Consider the following 25,138-nt stretch of genomic DNA (forward strand, 5'->3'; position numbering starts at 1 on the left):
GGAGTGGCTTGGTGGCGTTACCGTAACTATAGCAATTTAAGCCCTATATTCTTTCTTGGGGTCGTCTGTCGTAAACATAATAATACTATATGATTATGAAATCCATGTTCGTGGATGTTACAATGGATATATTAATAATTCATATTAGGAGTATTAATACAGATACTTTAAAAGATTGGTTAAATGCCTATTTCACAATCCGATGCCACATACACACACTATACTACGGTTAAACATGGATGCTGCTGAACCACAATGCTGCCAGTGATCTTCACTTCAAGCTTGTTCATCATCACACCAGAACTCTCAGAACTTAGCCACAGACTCGTTATTATACGTACGTACATTTCATTGCGTGTCGTTAAAGTGTAATATCTGAAGAGGCTTTAGATTGTAGTGTTTTCCATTAGTATCTGTTATGTGTTGTGTACGTTGTTGAAGCTAGCAGTGCATGCGGTGATATGTTGTTTACACAACTGTACCCCCAGTTGTTTCTTAAATTGTTTTGATTTTGACACGTGCTTTGGTATTGTAAACGTAGCCTGTTTTCTCATGCCAGTCAGTCAGGCTCATTTGAATTGGTGCATTGGCATTAGCCAAATAACTTTCAAATTGACTGTTTGTGTTAGCTTTAGCTCAGCCCAAAGTTATACTTAAACTAACGAGTAGGCGTCTTAACGTGAACCTCAAGTTTTGTATTAGTGTGGGCGCTGTACGTATTAACACAACCGCCTAGCCTACAGCATATTATAGGTGTTATTCAGCCAGCACAAGCACACGTAAACATTAAGCAGTTCTCAGTCGATGTGGCACATGTGGTGGACTTGTTAGGACTGTTTCACACATCACATAGTCAGCCACTAGATGGCGTCGTGTAATTGCCTGCTCTTATTGAGCAGGTACCCAAGGTCTGTTGGAGGACTGTCTCTGAGGCGGTTCCCAAACTTTTTCATGTCAAGGACCCCCGGGAGGGGCACCAAAATGTGGTGTTTTGATTGGATAATGGGGGCACTCCCTTATTATAAAAGTAAAAACTTTTGTGTATGTTCACATGACCTGATGAAGATCAAATAGATCAAAACGTTGTCAGAATTCTCAATAAAGAACGTCTTTCTTGTATACCTGTGGTGTGCGGGCTCCATCCAATATCTACTGAAGTTTCTTTAGCCCAGCACCCAGCCTGTCGATGTGCGTATTCTACGTCCGCTCTAAGGACCCCCAAATTGACATTTGATTTATTAGCCCGAGGACCCCCATTTGAAGAGATATGCCAGGGACCCCCATAAGTGCAGATTTTTACGGCTCTTGCAGTGATTCTCAGCCTGTTTAATTTCAAGGACCCCAGTTTGACATGCATTAGTCTATGGACCCCCCATTTAATGGCATTTCTATCTCTGGGACCCCAATTTATATTGTAAAATCAATGTTAATTTAACTCAGAGTGTACATTGTACACTCAGAGTTACAGACCCATAAGGGTCCATTTGGTTCCAAACTGTCATTTAGCTGGGGTGGGGACCCCCTGGAACTCCCTCAAAGACCCCTGGGGGGGTCCCCGGACCCCACTTTGGGAACCACTGCTTTGAGGCATGTCCTACTCTATGGCTCTGGTCCTGCATAGCTGATTGGTTTTTGATAGAGTAGCAGTACTAGACAGACAGCATTACTTAACAGTAGGTTTAACACTTCTTCTCATCATCATTGCTGTTATAGGTCATTGCTAAACTGGTGGTCATCATGATTACGCCTGCCTTTGAGCTGAGTCAGGATTCCCAGTACCTGATTCTCAGCATCCGTGTGCCCTATACTAGAACATCAGATTTTGACCTCTACATTGACGGGGCTGATTTCAAGTTCTATGCCAAGCCTTACTTCCTGCGGTGAGTTATACTACGAACTGATACTAAGAATACAGTAAGTATGGGCTAAATTTGGTTGGAAACAGTTATGGATAACCCCCCCCAGTCAGGACACCAAAGTTTGACCAAATGAGGGAGGTTAACTCAGGGGGGGCAAATTCGTGCTTACAAATTCTTCAAGGGGGGCCCAAGACCAGCAGCCCCCACATACATGACGTCACTGTTACCCACCTTCAATTTGGCATCCCTATTTAGCCAAAACATTTGAATAGGGCTCAAGTGGTTAATACTTTTTGAGTGGTGCAACCACTCCAAGGAACAGCAATGTCTGTACCTATGTCTGTCCCTATGTTTAGAGTACCAGTAGGGGCAAAAGTGGCGCTGTTGTGCTAGAAACAGAGAGAGAGAGAGATAGTGTTTAGTTAGGTGAAGTTAGCTTAAGTTGTGGCAAATCTGCAAAAAAATGCTTACCACTAGCTTTCTAGATGTGTTCATAAAGGTGTCTACTATCACAAAAACATTTGTTCAAACCCAACTCCTTTGGGAAACTTTGTGACAGCTGCTCAAAGTTGGGTTACCATTATCAACCAATATAGGGCAAAAAATTCAGTCAGACTAGGGGGGTTTCATGATGCTGAATTCATTGCAAGCATTAGTTTTGCACAAAAAAACACTCCTTTGCCTAAAAATGCCCATAGCCATCATCATAAATGTGACGAGGTCAGCACATTTGGGCACATTTGGGCAAGTGGCTATGGCCGAATTTAGCCCAAGGAGTATTTCCGTGCAAAACTAATGCTTGGAATGGATTCATCATGAACCCTAATTTGACATGTCACATGCTACTTAAAGTATAATGAAATTTGGAATTCTTTGCCTTATATTGGTTGATAATGGTACCCCAACTTTCAGCAGCTGTCACAAAGTTTCCCAAGGGAGTTGGGTTGGAACAAATTCTTCTGTGATAGTAGACACTTTTATGAACACATCTGTGAAGAAAGCTAGTGGTAAAAGCATTTCTTTTGCAGATTTTCCAAAACTTTAACTAACTTTACCTAACTAGTTGCACTGTTGCCTGCTAATTACACAGAGAGAGAGCTGGGGAGGGGGAGGGGGAGAGAGGGAGAGGTGTCTGCTAAATGCTAATTCCCCCACACAATAACTGTCATTTCTCGACCATTTCGGACGCGGGACGGCACCCTGGGCGCGTTCCTGTGGGTCTGGAAGTTCCGGGGACCTGCCGGGGACCCCCACACGGAGTTGCACCACTCAGTTCAAACGGGTGTGATTTTTGTGTTTTATAAATATGTTAAAATATACATAATTATTGTTACTTGTTTACTACTGCAGATTATCCCTTCCAGGACGGATAGTGGAGGATGGAAGGGAAAAGGCCACCTTTGACATTGATAAAGGTAATTGTATGTGTATTCTTTAGATAGATGTTGCGTTTGATACTACAGTTACATTGTTATTGTTTTCTTAGTACTATTAATTACTTGACCAATTATCTTGTTGGTTGACCAGGATTTACAGCTCCACCTCCGTCCTTGTACAGTACTGTGTACTGTAAGTCACTTTGGATAAGAGTGCCTGCTAAATGCCTAAATTGTAAATATTAATTTATATATTGATTTTATGACAACACATACTACAGGGTTGTTACACTTTTGAGTGTACTAAAATCTAGCTGGTCAAACTAGCAATAGGATATCAGACCTTTAATAGGGGAACAGAGTGGCATTCCGATGCACCGCCGTGTCTTCCACGTAGGGAGGGGGGTAAATGGTACGGTCGCCCCAATTCCATCTCGCCCCAGCTTTTTTCCGCCGACCTCACGCCGACAGCTCGGTGCGGCAGTTCTTGTTGTATTCTTTATTTTGTTTTACTGAGAATAAGGTTAGAAATAAGTTTAGGGTTAGGCATAGTTTTACTGGGGTTAAGTTTAGGAATATGGTTAGGTTTAGGCATAGTTTTACTGAGGTTAAGGTTAGGAATAAGGTTAGGTTTAACCGTTTAAGCATAATTTACTTAGATTACTTTAGGAATACCAGGCCGCGCTGTTCCGCCGGCTGTGCGCCCGGGGCGAGTTGGTAAAGGGGCGAGTTGTTTTGTATTCGGGTAGGGTTAGGGACAGGGTTAGTATTGAGCACGTGGGAAAGGCAGGCTTCGGAATGCCGGTGTGTAACCCCTTTATAGATCAGAGGCTCAGGCAGAACAGCAGTTAATTTCCATTTACAGGGCAAGATACAGTTCTGTAAATACAGCAGGGTAAAACATATCACACAAAGGAAACACCATCAATGAATAATACCCTCAACAAAGTTTGCATTATGCAGGACAAAATACATAATAAGAATACACACTGTAACCATCAAGATAGTGTCCTTCCTTACAGTAATGAACTGTTAGTTAATTTGATTAGATTTTTATTTAATTTTGGTAAAAGAAATACAAGTATTCAATACAACTTCAACCCAGGATGTACAGTACACATAAAAGTGTAATAAAACACGTATTTCCAATGTGGTCCTGAAATGAGTCTAAAGCACAAGTACTCTCATTGCATGGGCCGGCAGTGGCTCAGGGGTAGAGTGGCCGCATTGCAACTGAAAGGTTTCCAGTGCGATCCCGGGCTCCACCAGAATTAGTGTTGAAGTGCCCTTGAGCAAGACGCTGAATCCCTAATTTCTCCTGATGAGCAGGTTGGTGCCTTACATGGTTTCCTCTGCCATCCGTGTATGAATGAATGAATGTAATACACATTACACAATCTATGTAAAGCGCCTTGGATAAAGGGCAAGGCGCTATATAAATGCACCATTTACCATTTTATTTTTGCATGGTTCTGCTGGTCTGCTATGTGTTCCTATACTATAGATCCTATAGCATGGGTTAAGTAGCACAGTTATCTCATTGATCCATTTTTTCTTTGTACTCTCAAGTCAATCAAACAAACAGAATGGGTAAATGAGCCTACTTATGTTATGCCATTTCATTCCATTTAAAGGGTGACTGGAGTCATGTCTAATTGTCATTATGATTACCGACTGCAGCCCTGCTGGCTCATTCTAAGTGACATATGACCTTTTGTTAATGTTTGTTAACCTCCAGACTTGTTGTATGTACGTATAAATAGTGTGAAGTCGTCGTTGTCAACAAGAGATATATCGTATATGGTATGTTCAGCACTAATGCCCACCAGCCAACAACGCACTTCCCTCACACCTCACATGCATTCCAAGTTTCCCATAAAGCTAAATGGCTGTAAGGTTTTTAATATAGCCTGTGTAGCATTCTCTCTTAAATATGTCACGGCACATGAGTTGTGATGATGGCCATCAGCTTGATGTTCCAAAGGCTCTGTGAGCTTCTGGCTATCGGCCCTGATCTGTCTCTAAGTTTCCATTTGAAATGATCTGTCCTAATGAAATGGGGTTTATGGAGACATCAGCCTTATGGACTCTGACACCTCGTTGCCCCTCTGCCAGTTCGGCCCTGCTTAACACGCTGTGTCTAAATGTGCCTCTAACATCTGCTAATAAACCTCTACCAATGGGTGTCCTTGTTTAGACGTATAATTAGCCATCATTATGATGTGTCTTTTGAGCTCTCCAGCCTCATTACGGGCCCACAAGCCAAGGCAATTAGCCTGTTTGCATCGTAAAGCATTTTAAAGTTTAAACGCTCGGGTTTGAAAGTTTTATCAGGTCTTTTAAACTATGAAATTGTCCTTGGTGTACATGGACTCAATATTATTCGACCACATCGGTTTTATTACCTATTTGAAAGCAACTAAATTACAGTGCCATTCAGAGTTGTCAGACTTCCCCGCCAATCGGTGTGTTGCTAACTTGCCATATATGTAATATTTGACCACCAGTAGTCTTCTCACTCAGTCCAATACTGTGTGTGTGAATAACATTTTCTGAATCATGTTCAGGTGAAGTTCACCAGTATTAAACATGAATTGAACCTATTCTACTATGAGGTGGTCGACGGATATGTGAAAATCGATTTCCACTGCATTCACGACTTGCACTTGAACCAGCTTTACATTAAGGTTTTCCTTAAATGTAATGTACATCCTCCTAACTCACACATGCAACCTCTAGTCTAGGCAAACCAAGAGCTTATCAAAAATTGTGTGCTTTTTATCTGACAGCCTACATACTAGGAAACAGACATCTATGTCTGTGAAATCTTGAAAATCTAATCAAGTTGTAGTAGGTTGGATTTGTGTCTTATTTAGTTTTACAAGAAAATATGTGAGCTGTATTTCCAATTATAGCGCTGTCGTGTCTTGGTTTAGGTCTTTTCACTCTTCAGGTCCCTAAGGAGACCGATGGAGAACAGTTTGAAGGCCTCCAAATGCTGACCAGTCTCCTTGCTCCAAAAGGTTCCCGGTCAGCTCAGCCATTGGTAGAAGACATCAGCATGGGTAAGCTCAGCAGTTTATTTTCAAGGAATAACTGAGTAATCAATCAAATAATATTGTAATATTCATAGCAGGTAGTACCTTGTTAGGTGTGTGTCCCTTCTGAAGATAGATTAGAAGGTAGAATCATTGCCAAATGAATTTAAGTTTTCTTAAATTTAAATTTAAATTAGGAGGGAGGAATGGGACAGCGGACCTCTGACATCACGCTCATGTCATGATGAGCCATAATCATATTAAAGGGCTGTGTGGCTTCACACAAAAATCAATATAATTTCTGAATGGATTCATGTACTCTCTAACACCATGAAACAAACGTGTGCCACAGAACATGTTCTGGAAAGTAATTTATTTTGTTGTTGCAATTGCATAGAATTGGGGACGGTATGCACTTTCTTGTTGTTTATCAGACAATATTATGGGAAACTTTACTACTACTTCTTGTTTTATTCAGAGGCGTGCGGAGGAAGTGTAGGTGCCTGCGGTGAGGAAGAGGAGGACGAAGAAGAATATGACTGGCAGGTGGAGCAGGAGGTGTACATGGAGAGCTCTGAGGCAGAGCTGGGGTTCCTTCAGAAATACGGGTTTGGTAATCAGAGGTCCGGAGTCTTCGCCAGACTGCAGGTAATGTCCCAAGATGAAGAATGTTAAAATCACGGATAAAACCCTTCTACTGTCCTTGAAATCTATTGTAAATCTTTTGACCGACAGAGATCTTAATCATTTAGCATCTTTTGCACCTTTCTACTACTATCTTGAGTATTGTAACATTTGACCTGTCATGATGTCTAATTGAATCTAATATACATTTTTGAGCTGTAATTTGTTGTTCCTAAGAAGAAACAAAAGTCTATAACATGCTGGATTTGCGTCCTAACAGGAAGAACTGACTGATGTCATTGACGTCACGAACCCCGAAGAAACCACGGCCGGAGAGAGGAGACGGGCTCGGCAATACGCAGAGAGTTCTGCGTTCTGTTCCGACCATTACCTGTACGTTTATTACAGACGCAGCCTGGTTTGTGCCATATCCATGGGGTGGGGTTTCTGGGGTTTGGCTCATTATTAAAATATATACATTTTATTTCTTCTCAATTACACTTTTACATACATTACAGTGTACAGATATCAATAAAAGACCAACAACAAAACAACACCCCACCTGGGCATACATGACACCATTGCTGTGCTGTCCCCTTTGCTTATGGTGATGTATTGTTTCAGCGCTGATTTGTTTGAAGATGACGAGATTCAGAGGTTGCTGAGGTTCTGTCCCTGGTGGGCAGAGTTGAGCTGCTCCTTAGACCAGGAAGGAGAAGAAGCAGGTGAGTTGTAATTCATCCCTCCGCAGTCCTGGCTCAAAGTAACTGAGGGTACATTTTATTCGAAATAAATTAAATCCTAGTATTTGCATTTATGGAAATGAGTTGAGTGTAAACAGTACTACAGGATACGCAACTTATAGTTGGTGAAATAAATGTGTGTGTGTGTTTTTAAAGGATATATTTAATACTCCGTATTCAAATTTTATTATCTGTATTACTGAATAGAGTTTGATTGTGAGACCTTAATTTTACCTCTGCATCACCTGGGAGACAATACAGTATATCTATCTGTTTCACTCTAGTGACGTACACACCACATCTTCGAATAATATTAACTTTAAATATGAACTTTAAATCAAGTACAATGTTAAGTCTCTAGTAAAGTAGTACCTGATATTCACCAGAAGGTGGCATGGAGTTGCAAAAATAGAAATCAGACATTGCTGATGCTACTGTATTTAGACTATGTTTATGTATTTCTTATCATGATAGTTGATTTTGACAATTGTACACTTTATAAAATAGACTTGAGTATTGCCAAATTAGGATATGTACCTGTAAAGCTACTTGAATTAAGTACTGTATATTGTCTTTGTTGCGATATATTGCTCATCTCCTTATTTAATTTTATAGCGACAAGATCCTCGTGTATAGTCTGTCCCCAGCCAGTGTCTGACTCTGGCAACAAGTTCCCTTCATCTCAATCAATGGATGACATCTGAAATCAATGGCTCATTTACTTAGGTGTGATGTGTGGCTTGTTGGATGGAGACTCCCAGTCTCATTTCCCACTTTCCGCCGTCTCTCATAAAAGAATGATAGCTGCTCCCGGAGACCCGGCGCTGCAGGAGACAATTCAATTGTTCCCACCCGCCTCTGCCTAACAGCCCACTAACTCCAGCACTTCCATCGCTTCAGCGAGCGCACATGGCTCACAGCCCACGCTATGTTATGTTAGTCCAGGATGTCGTACACTCAGGGAGGATTTAGATTAAACCGATAGCATTATCACAGAAGGACGTCGCGCTGCTGGAGACGTGTCAGGAGGAGGCGTGATTATGCCAGTTTGAGGGCCCCGCTCGTTGACGGGCAGCCATCACTCAGCCATATACAGACCATTAGCAGCAAACCGACTCTAGCCTCTGAAGAACATTTAAGTCTTTCCCCCGCCACCTCCCTCCCCTCATTCTGCATGCTAAGACGGAGTGCCCCAGACGGGAGCCCAGGCGCGGATAAATGGGCCAAATTAAACTTAATGGTTTGACTGACAGGTCAAATAGCGTTTGCCTTCGCAGAGCGCAGAGAGCTGTGTCGGTCAGGAGATTTAAGTAGGCTGCCGCCAAACCTTGATGGCACACTCGTGGATTTTTATTTCTTTTACCGTTTGTCATATGTATATCACGCAGACGCTGAAATTATTCCACTTTATTCTTCAGCTTATGCTTATCCATCTTCTTTTTAAACTTATTTTTCTGTCCACCTGCGCAAGGGCTGATGCTTATGTCAACTGACAGATGGATGTGGACACAAGTGCTAATGAAGTAGAAACTGGCCCCTTTGTGGTCTCCTCTAGTGAGGGCCAGCGCTCTGACAGGCCACAGCTGTCCTCTGGATGCCTGCATTCACCCACTGGCCTGAGCTAAATGAAGCTGACAGCTCTGTCTGTCTTTACCTGCAGCACTTTGTTATGGCTGTGTGTAGGCGTCAAAGGCACTGTGCTAACCTTTGACCAATTTAGATAGCCTCATTGTTTGTGAGAGTGCTACTGCACTAACCAAATCTGCAGTTTTAACTTCAGTGTTTGATAAATGAGCACAGTTTGGGTACTTAAGTTGGAACATCTATCATCCATTCTATCCTATCCAAGGTCATGGTTTGACTGCTTGGTGATGTGAAGTTATGGGAGCATTTTCCAACCGCCTGCATTGGCTTTGCAGGAGCATATTTACTGCATGTCAACAGGGCCATCTGGACCCGTAGAGAGCAATGATGTGGCCAGGTTGCCTTTCCAACTGGATTAAGTAGGTCAAAATCTGAGGACCCCTCATGCTCTCCCTAACTTCAGAGTAAAGATGACGGAGACATGTGCAAAATGAGGCATGGGGTCTAATATTGGTGCTGCTATATTTGTTCTGCTCACCTATCGGGCTGCATTAATTGATTGATTGATTCATTCATTCATTGATTCATTAATTCATTGATTGAAAGAATATTGAATTGATTGAAAGAATAAGAGTGAGTAAGCAGTGTTTTTGGTGCCAAGACATGTATATAAGTTACATACTATCGGCTATCTAACAAAACAATTTATGTTAAGCTTAATCTTGCAGGGTTCACTGTTCATTTCAAGGCTTAATGTGGCTTGTGGATTAACCTAATTCCCAGCTTGTCTCACACTTCACCAACCACAGCAGTCGGCTAATGAATATTAATGACTAATAATCACCTACAATCGCCTGTGAGTTAGAAAGAAGAGCACACAACAGAGATAAACGGACTAAAAAGAAATGGAGATAATTTCAGTGTAATTCATTACAGGTGTGTTTAATAGATACTCAGGACTGATCTAAAATACCCTAAAGATTTTCATTAGTGTATCATTTCCTCTGCACCACTCAAAACTGTGAAGACTCTGCTGCAGCTAGGAAAATAAAAAGCATAACGGTCCACGGAGCATCACAACTCTCATCTCAATCATGCAAAGCAATTGCAAAATGATTTTGTTTTGTCAGGAGCATTCACTGTTTATACATTATAGCAAGAAAGGATCTGTTATCTTTTCATTTTATTATACATTTGTCTCTCCAATAAGGAGTCACATGTGAAAAAAGATGTTCCCAATTTTGTCTTTTAAGTTCTCTTGATTTTACTTTGCCGTACGACGGTGTTCCACACTAGAAATAGCTGATCTACAAGCTAACATGTCACATGATGCGTAGTGAGCTAGTAGATCTGCTATTTTCGGCACAGGGCACCATCGTAAGACATTGTATAAATTAGGCAGTATGAATGACAAAGTGTTTTTTTTTCTTTCTTTCATAAAGCGTTGTTATCAACTCTAGATAAGATCAATATCTTTTATAATGGAGAAACAAAAGAGGCACTCTGCCCATATCAGCCCTCCCCCTTCAGCATGAATGCTCCAGGACAGTCTGGATGTGGGCCAGTAGGCCACTCACTTTCTCCCTGGTGCTTCTGCACACACAACATGAAAACCGTGTGTGTGTGTGTGTGTGTGTGTGTGTGTGTGTGTGTGTGTGTGTGTGTGTGTGTGTGTGTGTGTGTGTGTGTGTGTGTGTGTGTGTGTGTGTGTGTGTGTGTGTGTGTGTGTGTGTGTGTGTGTGTGTGTGTGTGTGTGTGTGTGTGTGTGTGTGTGTGTGTGTCACCTGAGAGAGAGAGGTATGCCTGTGGCCTTATGCATGAGTCAACTTAATGCACGCTGTCTAAAACTGATCCAGAATATTGCAGAATGCCTCTTCAACCTTCCGAATTATCCATGACTCTTAACTTCTGCACTCTGTTGACTGACTCCTGGTGGCTGCTTGCAATCCAATGCAAGGCAACCATTGGCATGGCACACCCCTCCTTGATTCAGTCCTCCTCTTCTCTATCTTGGATTCCAAGCTGTGGATTGACTGCAGATTTAATCTACTTTAATCTACTACTGCCACAATCTATCTGAGACCTCACCTCTTCACATGTAGATAGATATTGTTTACTTGTTCACAGATGCTAATGTTATGTAGATGATGCTGGGTGTGTTGTTTTCGTAGTACTCTTAATTACTTAATTTACATGACCACTTACCCTGTTGTTGGTTGAATAGGGTTCAGAGAGCTTACACTATTTAAAATACTACACACATACACACACACACTGTGTGTGTGTGTGTGTGTGTGTGTGTGTGTGTGTGTGTGTGTGTGTGAGAGACACTACATTTGAGTAACTCTTTTTATTCGTACATTTGAATATTTGCACCAACCCGAATGTGGACTTTTGCAGTCTGCTCGTTTGTTATGCCTTATGTTTGACTGCGAGAAGTGTATATGCCTGAGTGCAGGACATCCATGGGTTTTAGAGAGCCGACGTGTGTGTTTTTAGACGGACAGGGAGAGAGAATAGCTGCGTGAATGCATTCGTGCTAAGATCTTTGTGTCTGCGTGCTCTGCTTGGCTGTGTTGCGCTGATACAGGCATACAGCTGCACTGGCAAAGGACTCAGGTAGCGTCTCGTCTGTCTGCAGGGAGCTAAGCCCTGACGTAATGCAGCAGGAATCTCCCTCCCAGCAGAGCCAAGTTCCCACTGCAGCCAGAAGCTTCATTTGAACATTGTGCATCAGTGTACAGTGTGCCAGTGTGCGGTTTTGTGCAACACAGGGAAGAGAAGAGACCATGTTTGTGTGTGCGATGTCATGTGTAACAGGGAGAGGAATGTGCGTGCATATGTAGCGTGTCTGTGTATTATATGTCACAGTGCTTGAATGATTGTGTTCAGTTTGTGCCTTATATACCAGCTCCTTCTCACACATCAGGGGATCATTGTATAGGGCGCCCACCCCAACGTGCAACCCGGTCCTCATGCAGAGAGGAGAATTGCTTTCAGCTGTTCCGTGAGCTGCAGAGGAAAGATCAAAACTGCTGAGTTAAAGTTGTTCCTGCACACGTTCAACGCGCTGTTAAACACAGATGCAGCAAACTTCAATGAGATCGTGCTTTCTTGGTAACATTAGACTATAGGTCCGCCTTTAGCAGATGTCACCATATTGGTGATGGTCCTTCCTGGTCATTTTCCTGTCTCTCTAATCAGTCCTGTCTAAATAAACGCAAAGGACTGCCTAAAATACATAAAAACTAGAAAAAGTGCCCCAGGCCAGGTCAGGTTATTGTGGCCTCCTGGTGGCGCTATAATAGGCCAATGTGAAAATGGTGCCATTTCTTCTTACGCTTTTGATGGCAATTGAATGATTTGAGGCATTTTGTTCCAAAAATGTTTTGCAAAAATCCACCTGTTGGTGAAAAGGGTGTGATATATTCCTCAGCCTAGTAGGAAAGTGTGTGAAAAACTTCACATAAATTGTACGCTGCGTTCATGATTTGAGACTTTTTGTTCAAAATGGGCCAATCCAGCAAACTTTGAATGCCAATCTTAGCCAATTAGGATGGAATATGAGATATCGGACAGATCCGTCTTGAGCACATGACTACAGAGATACTGTGTAACGATTTGTGGGATTTTTGTCCCCACCAGGCCAAAGGCATGGGGAGAGAGTCCGTTTTGCACTCCGTCCGTGTGTATGTGTGTCCGTGTGTGAGTGTGTGTGTGTGTCAGTCTGTGTACAGCTAATCTCCGGCACCGGTAACCCGGTCAATGACAAATTTTGCACACACACTCCCTGGATGCCAACGATAAACCTCTGCCCCAAATCTTCCAGAACAGCCTGTTATAGCGCCACCAGGAGGCCGCCTTTTGAAAAACAAATGTTTTGATATTACTCCTCCAGATTCTGTCATGTGTCACACAGTCATGTGTTCAAGACAGATCTGTCCGATATTTCATATTCTATCCTAATTGGCTAAAATCGGCTCTCAAAGTTTGCCGTTTTGAACAAAAAGCCTCAAATCAAGAACACAGTGTGCAATTTACGTGAAATCTTTCACAGACTTTCCTACTAGGCTGAGGAATATATCCCACCCTTTTCATATTGGCCTGATATAGCGCCACCAACAGATGGATTTTTGCAGAACACATTTTTGGAACATAATGCCTCAAATCATCCAATTGCCATCCAAGGCGTATGAAGAAATGGCACCCTTTTCACATTGGCCTATTATAGCGCCACCAGGAGGCCACAACCTGACCTGCCCTGGTGGAGACCTGTGCTCTGAGGAGCAATTTTTCTAGTTGGACATAATCTGGAGGAGTAATATCAAAAAAATGTTTTACAAAAGCATGGCTGAGGGAAGTAGGGGTGCTGGAGGGGCTGGACATCAGTTAAATGAGTTTGGGAACAGACGGCATGACACAAAAGACATATTGTACAACTATATGCAGTGATAGTGAATAAAGGGAACTTGGTGGCAAACCACAAATCATTTGACTAGAACTTTCCAGCAAACAGAGAACTGAGAACAAGAAATAAAGAACTGAAATCTCAGCCATATGTATTTGTGTACCATACATGGAACTGGATAGAGCTCTCTCATCATTATTCTACTGTAATTATTTGTCTCATCAGCAAGAACTGAACAGTGATGGTGAAGAAAAAGAACTTGGAAAGACGTTTGCGGACAAACCACAAATCATTTGACTAGAACTTTCCAGCAAACAGAGAACTGAGAACAAGAAATAAAGAACTGAAATCTCAGCCATATGTATTTGTGTACATGGAAGAATTTCAACCATTTTGCCTTATCAAGTCAGGTGCAATCATCAGTATGTTAATCATAAATAATGTTTTTATTATTGTTAGATTTTTTTCATAATTATAGCCTACACATTTCAATTAGTGGTCTATAATAAGATGAAAAGGCAAGGGCTAAATAGATGTCATGCCCACAATGAGACTGTTGGGCCCTTCTGTTCTTCTTGAATTAGCCCCCCTTTAAAATGTGTAGCACACAGGCATAGTCACTATGGCACATTATGAGGCCATTTGTATTTAGGGCTAGCTATTTGGGTTTCTGGTAAAATTATTGACCATTTTTTTTATGTCCGTGACAAAAATCAAGCGTAGCGTTAGTTAACTGCGGCACGGGAGGCAGATGGTTATTATAGTATATATAGGAAAGTAAAAGCCACTTTTCCGTGTGAAAATGCACAAATGTGCGTGCACGAGGTGTGTGCACGCGCATTTTGCGGCGCACGCTTACACGTGCGCACCCCCTCCTAAACGTTCAGCACCTCCTACTGTAAATACCTTCCCGCGGCCCTGTACAAAGGTTGGGCCTCCTGGTGGCGCTATATATAGTCAGATATGAAAAATGCAGGTCAAAGGTTTTTCCTTGGCCTCTAGGGAGTGTGCATGCAATGTTTCATGCAGATCGGTGCAGTTACGGTAAAAATGTGAAAATCTGCCTCATGGTGGCGCTATAGCCTATAACAGGCCGTTAGCTATACACGGACAGACACGCACACACGGACGGACGTAGTGCAAAACATACTCTCCCCATGCCTTTGGCTGATGGAGACAAAAAAGAGAATTCTGATCTTATCATATGTTCCCATGCAGTGGTGTGCTTCACTGACGATGAGAAGGACCAGCTACGAAAGTTCACCAACCGCTCCTACCTGCTGGACAAGATGACTCGACAACACACTTGGCTCAGCCTGGTGGACATCCTCCTGGCCTACACCTATGAAGTGCGCACAACGGAAGGAGAGCACAATGTAAGTGTGGGTGTATATGACGAGATAACGCCTCTTCAAAAGCCACTTGGCCGCAGTTGACAAAGCTCTCCCGATCCTCAAATCCTTTAGACCACCCCTTTCATTTCATTCAGAGCCTTAAGAGATTACCGTCAGATCCATGAGCTCAGCCCAGGCCTCCCTTCGTGTCACTCCTGTATGGAAGCGTAAGGAGGCACACGCAGATCACTGGCAGTGTGAGTGAAGCAAAAATAGATAACAGAGATGTTGTAGACGTAACAGCATGCCAAAATACAGAGCCCAGCTGGAAAACATTCTTGATGTCGTTTCATATGCAAACGTTTAACACATTAGATGCAATGGCCCGAAACCGGTTCCAGAACCAGAACAATGTTCCACAGGATTTTTTCTCGGGTTGGTTTTGACCACTTTAATAAGATGGGTCCAGTTTCCAGGTCAAGTAATTCCCATGTGCTTTAATATAAGCCGGGTGGTACATACTGTTGCTCCATGCCATGGTTCACATATGGTGGTGTGAACATTGATGATGTGATTTCTCTTTTCCTTGCAGGTGGAGTCACCATGGACTATCAGGAAGCTGAGTGGAACCCTATGCTGGCTAGAGGTGAGAGGAAGGGGGAGATTAGTTTGTGTTAAGTATTGTTAGTCTTAACATTGTAGGTAGTGTTAAGTATTGGTGGTGTTTAGAGTGTTAGCGTGGTGGTTGCAGTCGTGTCCTAAAGGTTAGAGGAGCGCCCTTGTTGCTGGTTCGATTCCCCGGACCGGCAGGAAAATCTGGGTGGGGATGTGAATGGGCACACTCCCCCAACATCGCTGAAATGCCCTTGAGCAAGGCACTGAACCCCCAAAACAAATATGCAGGGTGTTGCTGAAAATGAGCACTGGTGTTCAGCTACTACCCATGGTAAAAAACAAACAAACAAAAAATAATGCTTTGGGGAAAGCGAAACCCTTGGTTAGTCCCCCAAGGCAAATTCAGTTTCAGCTTCACCCAGCTGATGGCTTCTCAGATGTTTATGATAAGAGCTCAGGAGGGGCAGTTATGGCTTCAGTGTCTTGCTCAGGTACACATACACACAGACCAGGGCCAGAAGACGAAACTGTGACCTTCAATTTATGCACGACAAAGACACAAATCATCCATGAAGAAGTAGGGCTTGGTAAACTGAGCCGACTGCTGTGCGTGCGTGCGTGCGTGCGTGCGTGTGTGTGCACTGTGCACGCGTGCATTGGGACATGCGTGAGTGCTTTTTGTAAACGTGTTAGTGGCTGCATTAATGTGGAAAAGAAGGTAAACGCGGCACAAGCCATGGCTGCTTTGCCTGACAACTCACATCACAGAGATTTGCATTGAACGTGATTGGAGCAGTACAGCCATGTCTTCCACAGCGCATGTTGGAGGTTCTTCACATTTGGTAGACATGAAGTATTGCCTACCCAAACGGCAAAAACAAGTCTGTTCCCAGCTGAGAGTGAATGAAGAGATGTGCAATGTCCGTCTGTCTCCAAACTGCCGCGTGTGTGTGTGTGTGTGTGTGTGTGTGTGTGTGTGTGTGTGTGTGTGTGTGTGTGTGTGTGTGTGTGTGTGTGTGTGTGTGTGTGTGTGTGTGTGTGTGTGTGTGTGTGTGCGTGTGCATGTGCATGCCCGCGCGAAAATCATACTAGAGGAGTGTCCCAGGGGCGTATATGTGCAGCTCATTTTACACCTCGGTACGAGACAGCTGTTAATCCTCTCATTTGGACCATTAAACCTGACAATGGGAGCGGAGTGGGGAGCGGAGTGGGGTGGCGGGGCGTATGCGAGACCTTGACCACCGGCATAAGAGGTAGCAGTTTGCCTACAACAGTGATAATGGAGGAGGTGGTAATGGCAGGCTGCAGCTGCCTGGTTCTCATGCTCGCTCAGTCAGTCAACAGAGCTGTCGGCTCGTGCTGACAGACCCCCCCCCCACAGCGCTCTGTCACTCTCTCCACCCCATATCCTCTCTCCGTTCTCCCGCTTTACCCTTTGTCTTCTGCTGTACAATAGATCGCTCTCCGAATTTGTCCGCCTGTCTGTCTGCCTGCCTGCCTGTGTGTGTCACTACTGATACCAGCTCCTGTGCCTCATTCCACCTTCCCTTTGTGCTCCCGTCCTCCCTTATTCTGTCTCTGTCTCTCTCTATCTCTGTCTCTCTCTGTCTCTGTCTCTCTGTCTCTGTCTCTCTGTCTCTCTCTCTCTGTCTGTCTGTCTCTCTGTCTCTGTGACTCGTGCCTACTGTTCTTTCCTCAGAACTCCCCTCCCCGGTACCTCCAACGCTCCACATGTGTGTTTACTCGTCCTCCTCCAGTCAGCTGTGCTGCTATGGTGTGATGTGACTGAGATTTAGCCCCCCACCCCCCCCCCCCCCCCCCCCCCCCCGCAATGCCGAAGCAGACCTTATTTACGCTCCTGTTAAATAAGCCTGAGGGAGCACATGATCCCCAGTGACATTCGCACGCGAGCTCACTAGCACATTCTTTTTTTTATTATTATTATTTTTTAGATGTATTTTTGGCATTGTTATTGTTGGCAGAGACAGGATACCAAGAGCTGAGAGAGGACAGACATAAGGGATGAAACAGAGATGTGATTTTAAACTGGGTCCACTAGGAGCTTAATTCTGGTCTGTAGACTAACTGGCTGAGCCACCAGACACCCGCTCATCCCTTCGCTTCTTGAGAAGAGAGAAGAATCCTCCTTTATCCTTTTCCCAGTGATAATGATTAAAGAGCAACAGCAATTTTAAAAGTTATGTTTTAAAGCGTAAAACATATGTTTTAATTTAAAGGGTTATTATTACAAGTCCTAGTTTTTGATTGCTCCATAAATGCAGCAGTTCTTAGGAGTAATTAACTACTCGCAGTTCCGGATGACATGATGACGTTGACAAAGAGAAATAGAGCGCGTCGAGTGAGAGGTCTTAAGTCTCGACCAGTCCGTCGAGACCGTCACTTTGGAATGGATATTGGATGAGCTCCGTTTATAGGGAGAGGGTGGGCGAGAGAGAGAGAGGCACACAAGCGCAGCAGTGAAAAGCAAACTTTTAATATTATTTAATAAGTGGCTGTTAAAAAAAACGATCTATTAAGTTGACATTTCACGATGTCGTCTTGGACATGAGATTTTAGGCTAAAAGCAGAACTGCCAACTCCACCAGTTAACCCCTGCGTCCCTGTGATAGTGTGATAATGAATGATTGAGAGAAAAAACTACGAGAAATCGGTTCACGTCTCCTCGTCTTGAATGGATTATTTATGTATTTTTTCAATGGATTTATGGACTTAAAGCTACATTAGCCAGCCTGTGTGCCAGCCTGCAGATGGAAGTTTTGTGTGCTTACAGACAAATTAAAATGGTGATACATCAAGCATTTCCCAGCACTTTTACTCCCTAGGAGGGCATGTGAAAATGGTCTCTGCCTTTGCCATTCCAGCAAGTTATGCTACTTTTTTGCCAGAACTATACTGGCAAATCACTGCACTGTAGTGAATGACGCTGCAATTCACACGAGGGGAACAGGCCCTCCTAGTTTAGAGGAAGCCATTTGCCATAACTCGAAAATGTCTGATTGGTCTGTTTTTGGTCACCTATTGTTGCCCATTTGTGTCTGAACAAACCTGGTCTTTGGTCTGGTATAATGAATGTCATTGGTGTAACCCTAGACATACAGCTCCATGCAGGAGGTCCTGGTGTCATTTGGACGGAGGGTCCTGTGCTTCCCACTCTACAGACACTTTGACCTGATCTCTGCTGCTGTTCGAGACACAGCCCGTATCCTGCAGTCAGGTGAGTCTCCCCCCTACACACACACTACACACAATAACCCTGTGACCTTTTCCACCCTACAGACTGGTAATGACCCCTGCCAGTGTCTGCTACACGTTGACATGTCAATGGCTTCTTTGTGGGCTGCAGTCAGTGTGAAATGGGGTAGCCCACATTGAGTGTGTTTGGCTTTGTTTCCCATCACTCTGGGAACATGATTGGTTCTAATGAGTGATAATTGATTTGGTCCTACTACTCTGTGGTTTCTTCTGAGGAATGTTTTTACAACGAAAAAAAGCTCCTGTAGTCTGCAGCCAGACAGAGCAACTGTTGCTGGCTGTCTGTTTATGTGGTGTGATGCAGCTTGTTTTAAAGAAAATATTTACGGCATATATATTATTCTGTGGAGGCTGTTAAAAAGGCAGTCTGTGCACTCTGTTTTTGAGCAGTACCTAACCGCTCCAATGACTGAGCCGCGTGTGAATGTCTATGTATGTCTGTTTGGAGTACGAACAGCTGTAATACCGCTGGCAGCCAGCCTGCGGTGTTGTTGAGCAGCCTGCACCGCTCTGTTCACACGGGTGTGATTTTTAAGTCAATGGTGCACTCCTTACCAATGCTGTATTTCTTATTTTTTATACTGAATATATTCTCTATTCTTCACATTTATGGAACCAAATGCCTCAAATCATCCAATTGCCATCCAAGGCGTAAGAAGAAATGGCACCCTTTTCACATTGGCCTATTATAGCGCCACCAGGAGGCCACAACCTGACCTGGCCTGGTGGAGACCTGTGCCCCGAGGGGCACCTTTTCTAGTTATACATCACGTGACATGGTCGTCTACATATTGAATGGCTGGGTAGTTGTTTTAAATTTACCCGACGAAGATCCATCATGGATCTAAACATTGTCTAGTTTTGTACTAATAAAATAAATCTGAGCAATGTTTGTTTGACACAAACATTGCAATCCTAACAAAGCCCAAACACCAAGGCATAGGATTGTATTCAGGCCAGCAATCCAATGTCTGGGAAAAGAGTGCTTCTCATGCGTACTATGGCATGTCTGAAAGTAATACTCCTCCAGCTAAAGACAGAAGAAGAGGGTGGCCTGCCTGCCTCCCTGGCCCCACACCCCTCTGCGAAAAGAAACGTGAGATTAGTTCAGAGCGGACTGTTGACTTTGATATATAAAATCCTGGAGTAATCTTTAAATCAAAAGCCCCCGGCAGGGAGATAAAACACGACAGTGTAAACACAGTAGGAATAGTGTGAGGGCTAAGATTATCCAGCTTGTGATGATTTTAATGCTCGTAAACGCTGGCAAATTAAAAGCCTTTTAAACCACAGATTAGCATTTCCGCGCCTCATTAAGTCGGAAGATGAGTTGATCAGGAGAAACGACATGCAGAGTCACTGCGCTGAGGAGAACCCTCCTTGCTTGCTATGCAATCCCACTTTCACCACTCGCCTTTTATTCTCTTTACAGAAAACACGCTTCACCTACGATAATGAGCCTTTTCACATTCTCACCAGTCCTTCCAAGCCTGGAAACTGGTCCAAAGCCTCTGGAAAGCTCATACCCTGGCCCTGGATTGTACAAGGCCAGCCAACTGGTGATGGCAAGGTCTAAGCAGACAAACAACAGCGAGAGGCAACTGTTTATTTGTGTGAATTTATTAGGGGGTGATTTTTCTCAGTTTTTTGCCATACCCCCACCTTGTCTGCAATGTCTTTATTATTTGCAGGCATTAGTGGAAGTGTGAGTAACAGAGCTTTCCCACTACAGTAACACTACAGTAATTCAGCTTGGCATGCGTGTGTGAGTGTCTGAGTGAATGCACTTTTTCCTCCCCAGCGTTGCCACACGCGCTAATTAATTTGTCAGCATAAAAGGCGGATGGAAATGCGCACTCCAATTTGAGGCACTTCATTTAAGCATCCGTGAAAAGCAAACATTCATAGGTATTATGAAAACAAACCCATTAATGGCCGCGTACAGGTTAAGGCCTTGGAGGAAATGTTATCCGGGGGTAAATATTTGAACAACCCTCTGGCAACTCGGTGAGTATTCTCAAGGAGCACCCCTCCCTCCCCCTCCCCCCAAGCTGCCTGCTAAGTGGTTTTAACCCGCGGGGCCTCGGGCATGGAGAACGTAGCAGGACAGAAAGCCCCACCGTGGGCTACGAGGTGACTAAGGAACCACTGAAGTGCATCGGGTGGGTGGGTGGGGGGGGCTGTCGTGCTGCTGTCATATCCTGAAGGACTATCCAGGGAACCGTTCTTTGTCATACGCGTTAGTCACTGTGGCAGGTCCCCCCCCCCCCCCCCCCCACACCTCACGCTTCCTGCTGTCATTCACTCACCACCAACTCAGTTTTCATAGTCTATTTAGACTTGGATTTGTTCATGTGCCAAACATTCTGCAGGGAATTTATAGAATTTCATAGGAATGGATGCAATAGAGTGTGTGGTGTTTGTGTGTACAGTATGTTTCAGAGACAGTGAGACAGTGCTGACAGCTTCTAGAATATGTGCAATGACTTCACTGGAATATGAAGTCAGTGAGTAGCAACTCTGTGGCAGCACTGTAACATGATTTCATGCTCTATTATGAACATATGCATGCAGCATGTGCCTCTTTGTGCCTCTTCGGTTCAATATGAACTGATTCAACCCTTCAGCATAGCTGGGAGGTAATTCGTGAAAATCGTGCACTTGGTTTTAGATTTTTGGCATGGTGTTGGGTATGGGCATGAGGTTTTCAAAAACCATCGCAAACGAGTTTGTGCCCCTGGTGGTCTGTTTGCAATGAATCCAATATTTGTAGTACCGTATTGTGCCGAATATAAGACGACTCTGATTATACGACGACCCCCATTTTTCAAGACTCAATTGTGGAAAAAGAACACTGAATGTCAACTAATCTAGTCCCTGATTATAATACGACCTCGTTTTGTAGGATATTTCCATTGGGGAAAAAAACGTAGTCTTATATTCAGGCCAATGGGGTATATGGTTGAAACCCCAAATCGGAGTCTGCGGTGGCTTAAAATGCCTATAAACTGATGGCCATCTTGAAAATGATGCCTTTCCAGAAGTTAGATTTCCATTAAATTCTTTGTATGTTATTTAGCATACCCAATAGTAACAGAATCCATTGAAAATCTTTTCTAGTAATTATTTGGGGTTTCAACCATATTCTGACCTACCGGTATCTAATATTGGATTAATTGCAAACAGACCACTAGGAGACGTGGTCAACTTGTTTGTGATGGTATTTGAAAACCTTGTTATATGGTTTTCAAATACCCATACGTAACACCATGCCAAAAATCTAAAACTTGTCACCAAGTGTATAATTGTTATGATCTTTTACATATTAAATTCCAGTAAGTTCCCGGCAGCCATCGTGGACGCCATCATGAAAATGATGCCTTTCCAGAACATAGATTTTCATAAATTCTTAGTATGTTATTTGGCATACACAACAGTAAGTGGTTTTTGAAAACCTTATGCCCATACCCAACACCATGCCAAGTGCACAGTCTTGATGATTTTGGGCAAATTCCCTCCCAGCTATCAGTGACAGACAGTATAAGACTGTTAGATCTCCTCCTGCCACTCCCTCTCATACTTTCTGTACAGGAGATGAAAAGGAGAACAGCTTCTCTCCTGCTCCTGTAAACTTAACAGAAGTTCCTACATCGAGAAAAGATTTTAATCTGACAAAATGGAGCATTCAGCATGTTTTCCCTGAGTGCCATGCCTGAACTTGTGAATTTTGTAACCTTCCTTCTCGTATAAAAGGTCCATTGTTTTCGGTGACTGACTTCATACCAACTGTAGAAGCCATTTCATTATTTTATTTTTATTGTATTATTATCAGTAGTTATTTCATTTATGGTATTTGTTTTGTTTCATATAGTTTTGGGGCACTAGGGCCACACCTCACTCCGGCAGTGTATGTGAAGCCGGTAATTGGGGTAAGGTAATGTTTATTTTTTTTCCCAGAGCAAGGGAGAAAATCATTATAGTCGTGGACTGTGCTTGTTGGAAGGGAGCAAGAACTCATTATTACACCTATAGGAGGCTCCCTTCTGGATCTCTAACGGACCTGGACTATGCAGATGACACATAATCAACCTGCAGGTTGGCCAGAGTGGAGACAGAGGGTGCCATGGTTGGCGCTAAATGGCAAGAAAACAGAGATTATCACCTCGTATAACATCCTTCCAGTCCATCTGCAGTCAAAGGTCAATGGCTTTAAATAACTGGGCTTGTGTGTCAACTCGACAGAGCAAGTGTGGAAATTGCTGGAACGCATGCCTCTGAATGTCATGAAGTGTGTGGAAGTCCAACCTCGCCCCGAACTATTAAGCTCAGATTCTTCTCAGACAGCGCCTGTTGAGTCCGTTCTTACGACCTTGAATGTGTGGGTATGGGTGCTAGCTACACCAGTCCGTTCTTACGACCTTGAATGTGTGGGTATGTATGGGTGCTAGCTACACCAGTCCGTTCTTACGACCTTGAATGTGTGGGTATGTATGGGTGCTAGCTACACCCAATGGGGATTGGGTGAGTAAAAAGATACTAGCATACATGAGAATGAGGCTGTCCAGTCAGTAGTCACTGCCTAGATACCAGGAGCTCTCAGCCAGAAAACACCCAGGCATCAATCACAATGGCATCCCACATCTAATACCTACATAGATGTACTGAAGAAAGACGCAGAGGTGGAGAGTACTGGTGAGCTGCTAGCCCGATGTATGGAGGATAGCCTGGATAGGCAGCTGACTATATAGCTTTGTTTGCCTTCGCTGCCTAAACCTAACCTCAGTAAAACGGTCCCTATTAACCTAACCTCAGTAAAACGGACCCTAACCTCAGTAAAGCTGCCTATAGAGGTGGTGCCGGTGCCACCAGCCCTCCAGCAGAAGGAGCTAGTGCATTTACCGGCAATGCCACGGCAGTGTTTCCTTTGCCACGGCACTTGTGTCCTTGTGAAGAAAAAATAAACAAACATGATCAGGAAAAGATTCTCTGTGATAAAACGGGGCAAATTCTTTCCTGAAAGGAGGAAATCAAACCTCGGCAGAGATGCGTTCCACACTGCTCAAAGTGCTCATGGTTCTTCTCAGAGCTGGATCCAGGTGGAGGCACTCCAGTTCCCTTCCAACTGCCCCGTGGCTCAAATGGGAACCATAAATGTTTGTGTAAGGTTTTCCTCGCTGCAAGTGTGCTGTTTGTTTTGATTGGGCTGGAATGTCTCTGGTGGAGAAGAGTGTTCTCTCTGACCCTCAGTCTAGTGTCAGTCATCTCCCGGTGCTATATTTATAGTCCTGATTGGCGTGAACAGTGTTGTGGTGGTGGTGGCTGTTTTTCTAGTCTGGACAAGAAGTCGTTTTTCAGAATAAATGGACTGCAGTTAAGACTTTCTTTAGAGTTGAAACTAGTTTTGTCGCTGGAGTGAATTCGCAAGCAGTCTTGTTCAAGGATATTTTGACCCTTGGACAACAAATACAGAATCGACAGGCTTCGAACAGGACCTCCGTCCTGGGCCCTCAAGGTGTTAATGGTGGACAAATTTGAAGATGATTCAATGATAAATCATTTTTTTCACACAATTGAACCACCTCCAAGTACAAGCTTTCATTAAGTGGTACGGATCAAATAACACTCCAGCTTGTGATTTCTTCTTTATCTTTGGCTTTTATGTATGGCACAATGCACACTGCAAGTCACTGTCTGCCTGAACACAGTCTGCCACGCTGGAGTGCATTGGCATTACTAATAAGGAATAACACAGTGTGAATAACACTGTTTTTGTCTACCATGTCTTTTTCTCTGCCCAGGAAAAGCCTGTGTCCTGAAATGCCTCCTGGATATCCACAAAACCTTTAGGGAGAATGATCCAGCCTACATATTGAATGACCTTTACATTACAGACTACTGCATCTGGATCCAGAGGGTCAAGTAAGTTCTCACACACACACACACACACACACACACACACACACACAGAGAGAGACACAGAGAGAGAGAGAGACACACACACACAGAGAGAGAGAGAGAGAGACACACACACACACACACACTCAACATGCAAAGACATGTATACCGCAACATGCCCACACATACTCAGACAGTGCCACACGCACGCACGCACACACGCACACACACACACACACACACACACACACACACACACACACACACACACGCACACACACACACACACACACACACACACACACACACACACACACACCTCAGAGACCTTCATCTCAGAGAATTACCTCCAGGGCCAAGGGAAGTGCCTCTCTGTCCCAATGATGCAT

At 43.7% G+C, this 25,138-nt stretch overlaps 1 protein-coding gene across 1 annotated transcript in view; it reads left to right on the forward strand.

Moving 5' to 3' along the window:
• The first annotated feature begins 158 nt into the window (after nucleotides 1-158).
• The window catches only part of shq1 (SHQ1, H/ACA ribonucleoprotein assembly factor), a 34,433-nt gene continuing 9,453 nt past the window's right edge, over nucleotides 159-25,138 (forward strand). The window contains exons 1-11 of the mRNA XM_079510311.1: nucleotides 159-337; nucleotides 1,714-1,880; nucleotides 3,210-3,274; nucleotides 6,172-6,300; nucleotides 6,752-6,921; nucleotides 7,178-7,290; nucleotides 7,522-7,622; nucleotides 14,851-15,008; nucleotides 15,559-15,612; nucleotides 18,693-18,816; nucleotides 24,653-24,773. Of these exons, the coding sequence (XP_079366437.1) occupies nucleotides 1,738-1,880; nucleotides 3,210-3,274; nucleotides 6,172-6,300; nucleotides 6,752-6,921; nucleotides 7,178-7,290; nucleotides 7,522-7,622; nucleotides 14,851-15,008; nucleotides 15,559-15,612; nucleotides 18,693-18,816; nucleotides 24,653-24,773 (1,178 nt within the window). The 5' untranslated portion in view covers nucleotides 159-337; nucleotides 1,714-1,737. The remainder of the gene's footprint in view (nucleotides 338-1,713; nucleotides 1,881-3,209; nucleotides 3,275-6,171; nucleotides 6,301-6,751; nucleotides 6,922-7,177; nucleotides 7,291-7,521; nucleotides 7,623-14,850; nucleotides 15,009-15,558; nucleotides 15,613-18,692; nucleotides 18,817-24,652; nucleotides 24,774-25,138) is intronic.

The sequence above is a fragment of the Electrona antarctica genome (assembly GCF_951216825.1).
Source record: "Electrona antarctica genome assembly, chromosome: 9".
NCBI classification, from domain to species: Eukaryota; Metazoa; Chordata; class Actinopteri; order Myctophiformes; family Myctophidae; genus Electrona; species Electrona antarctica.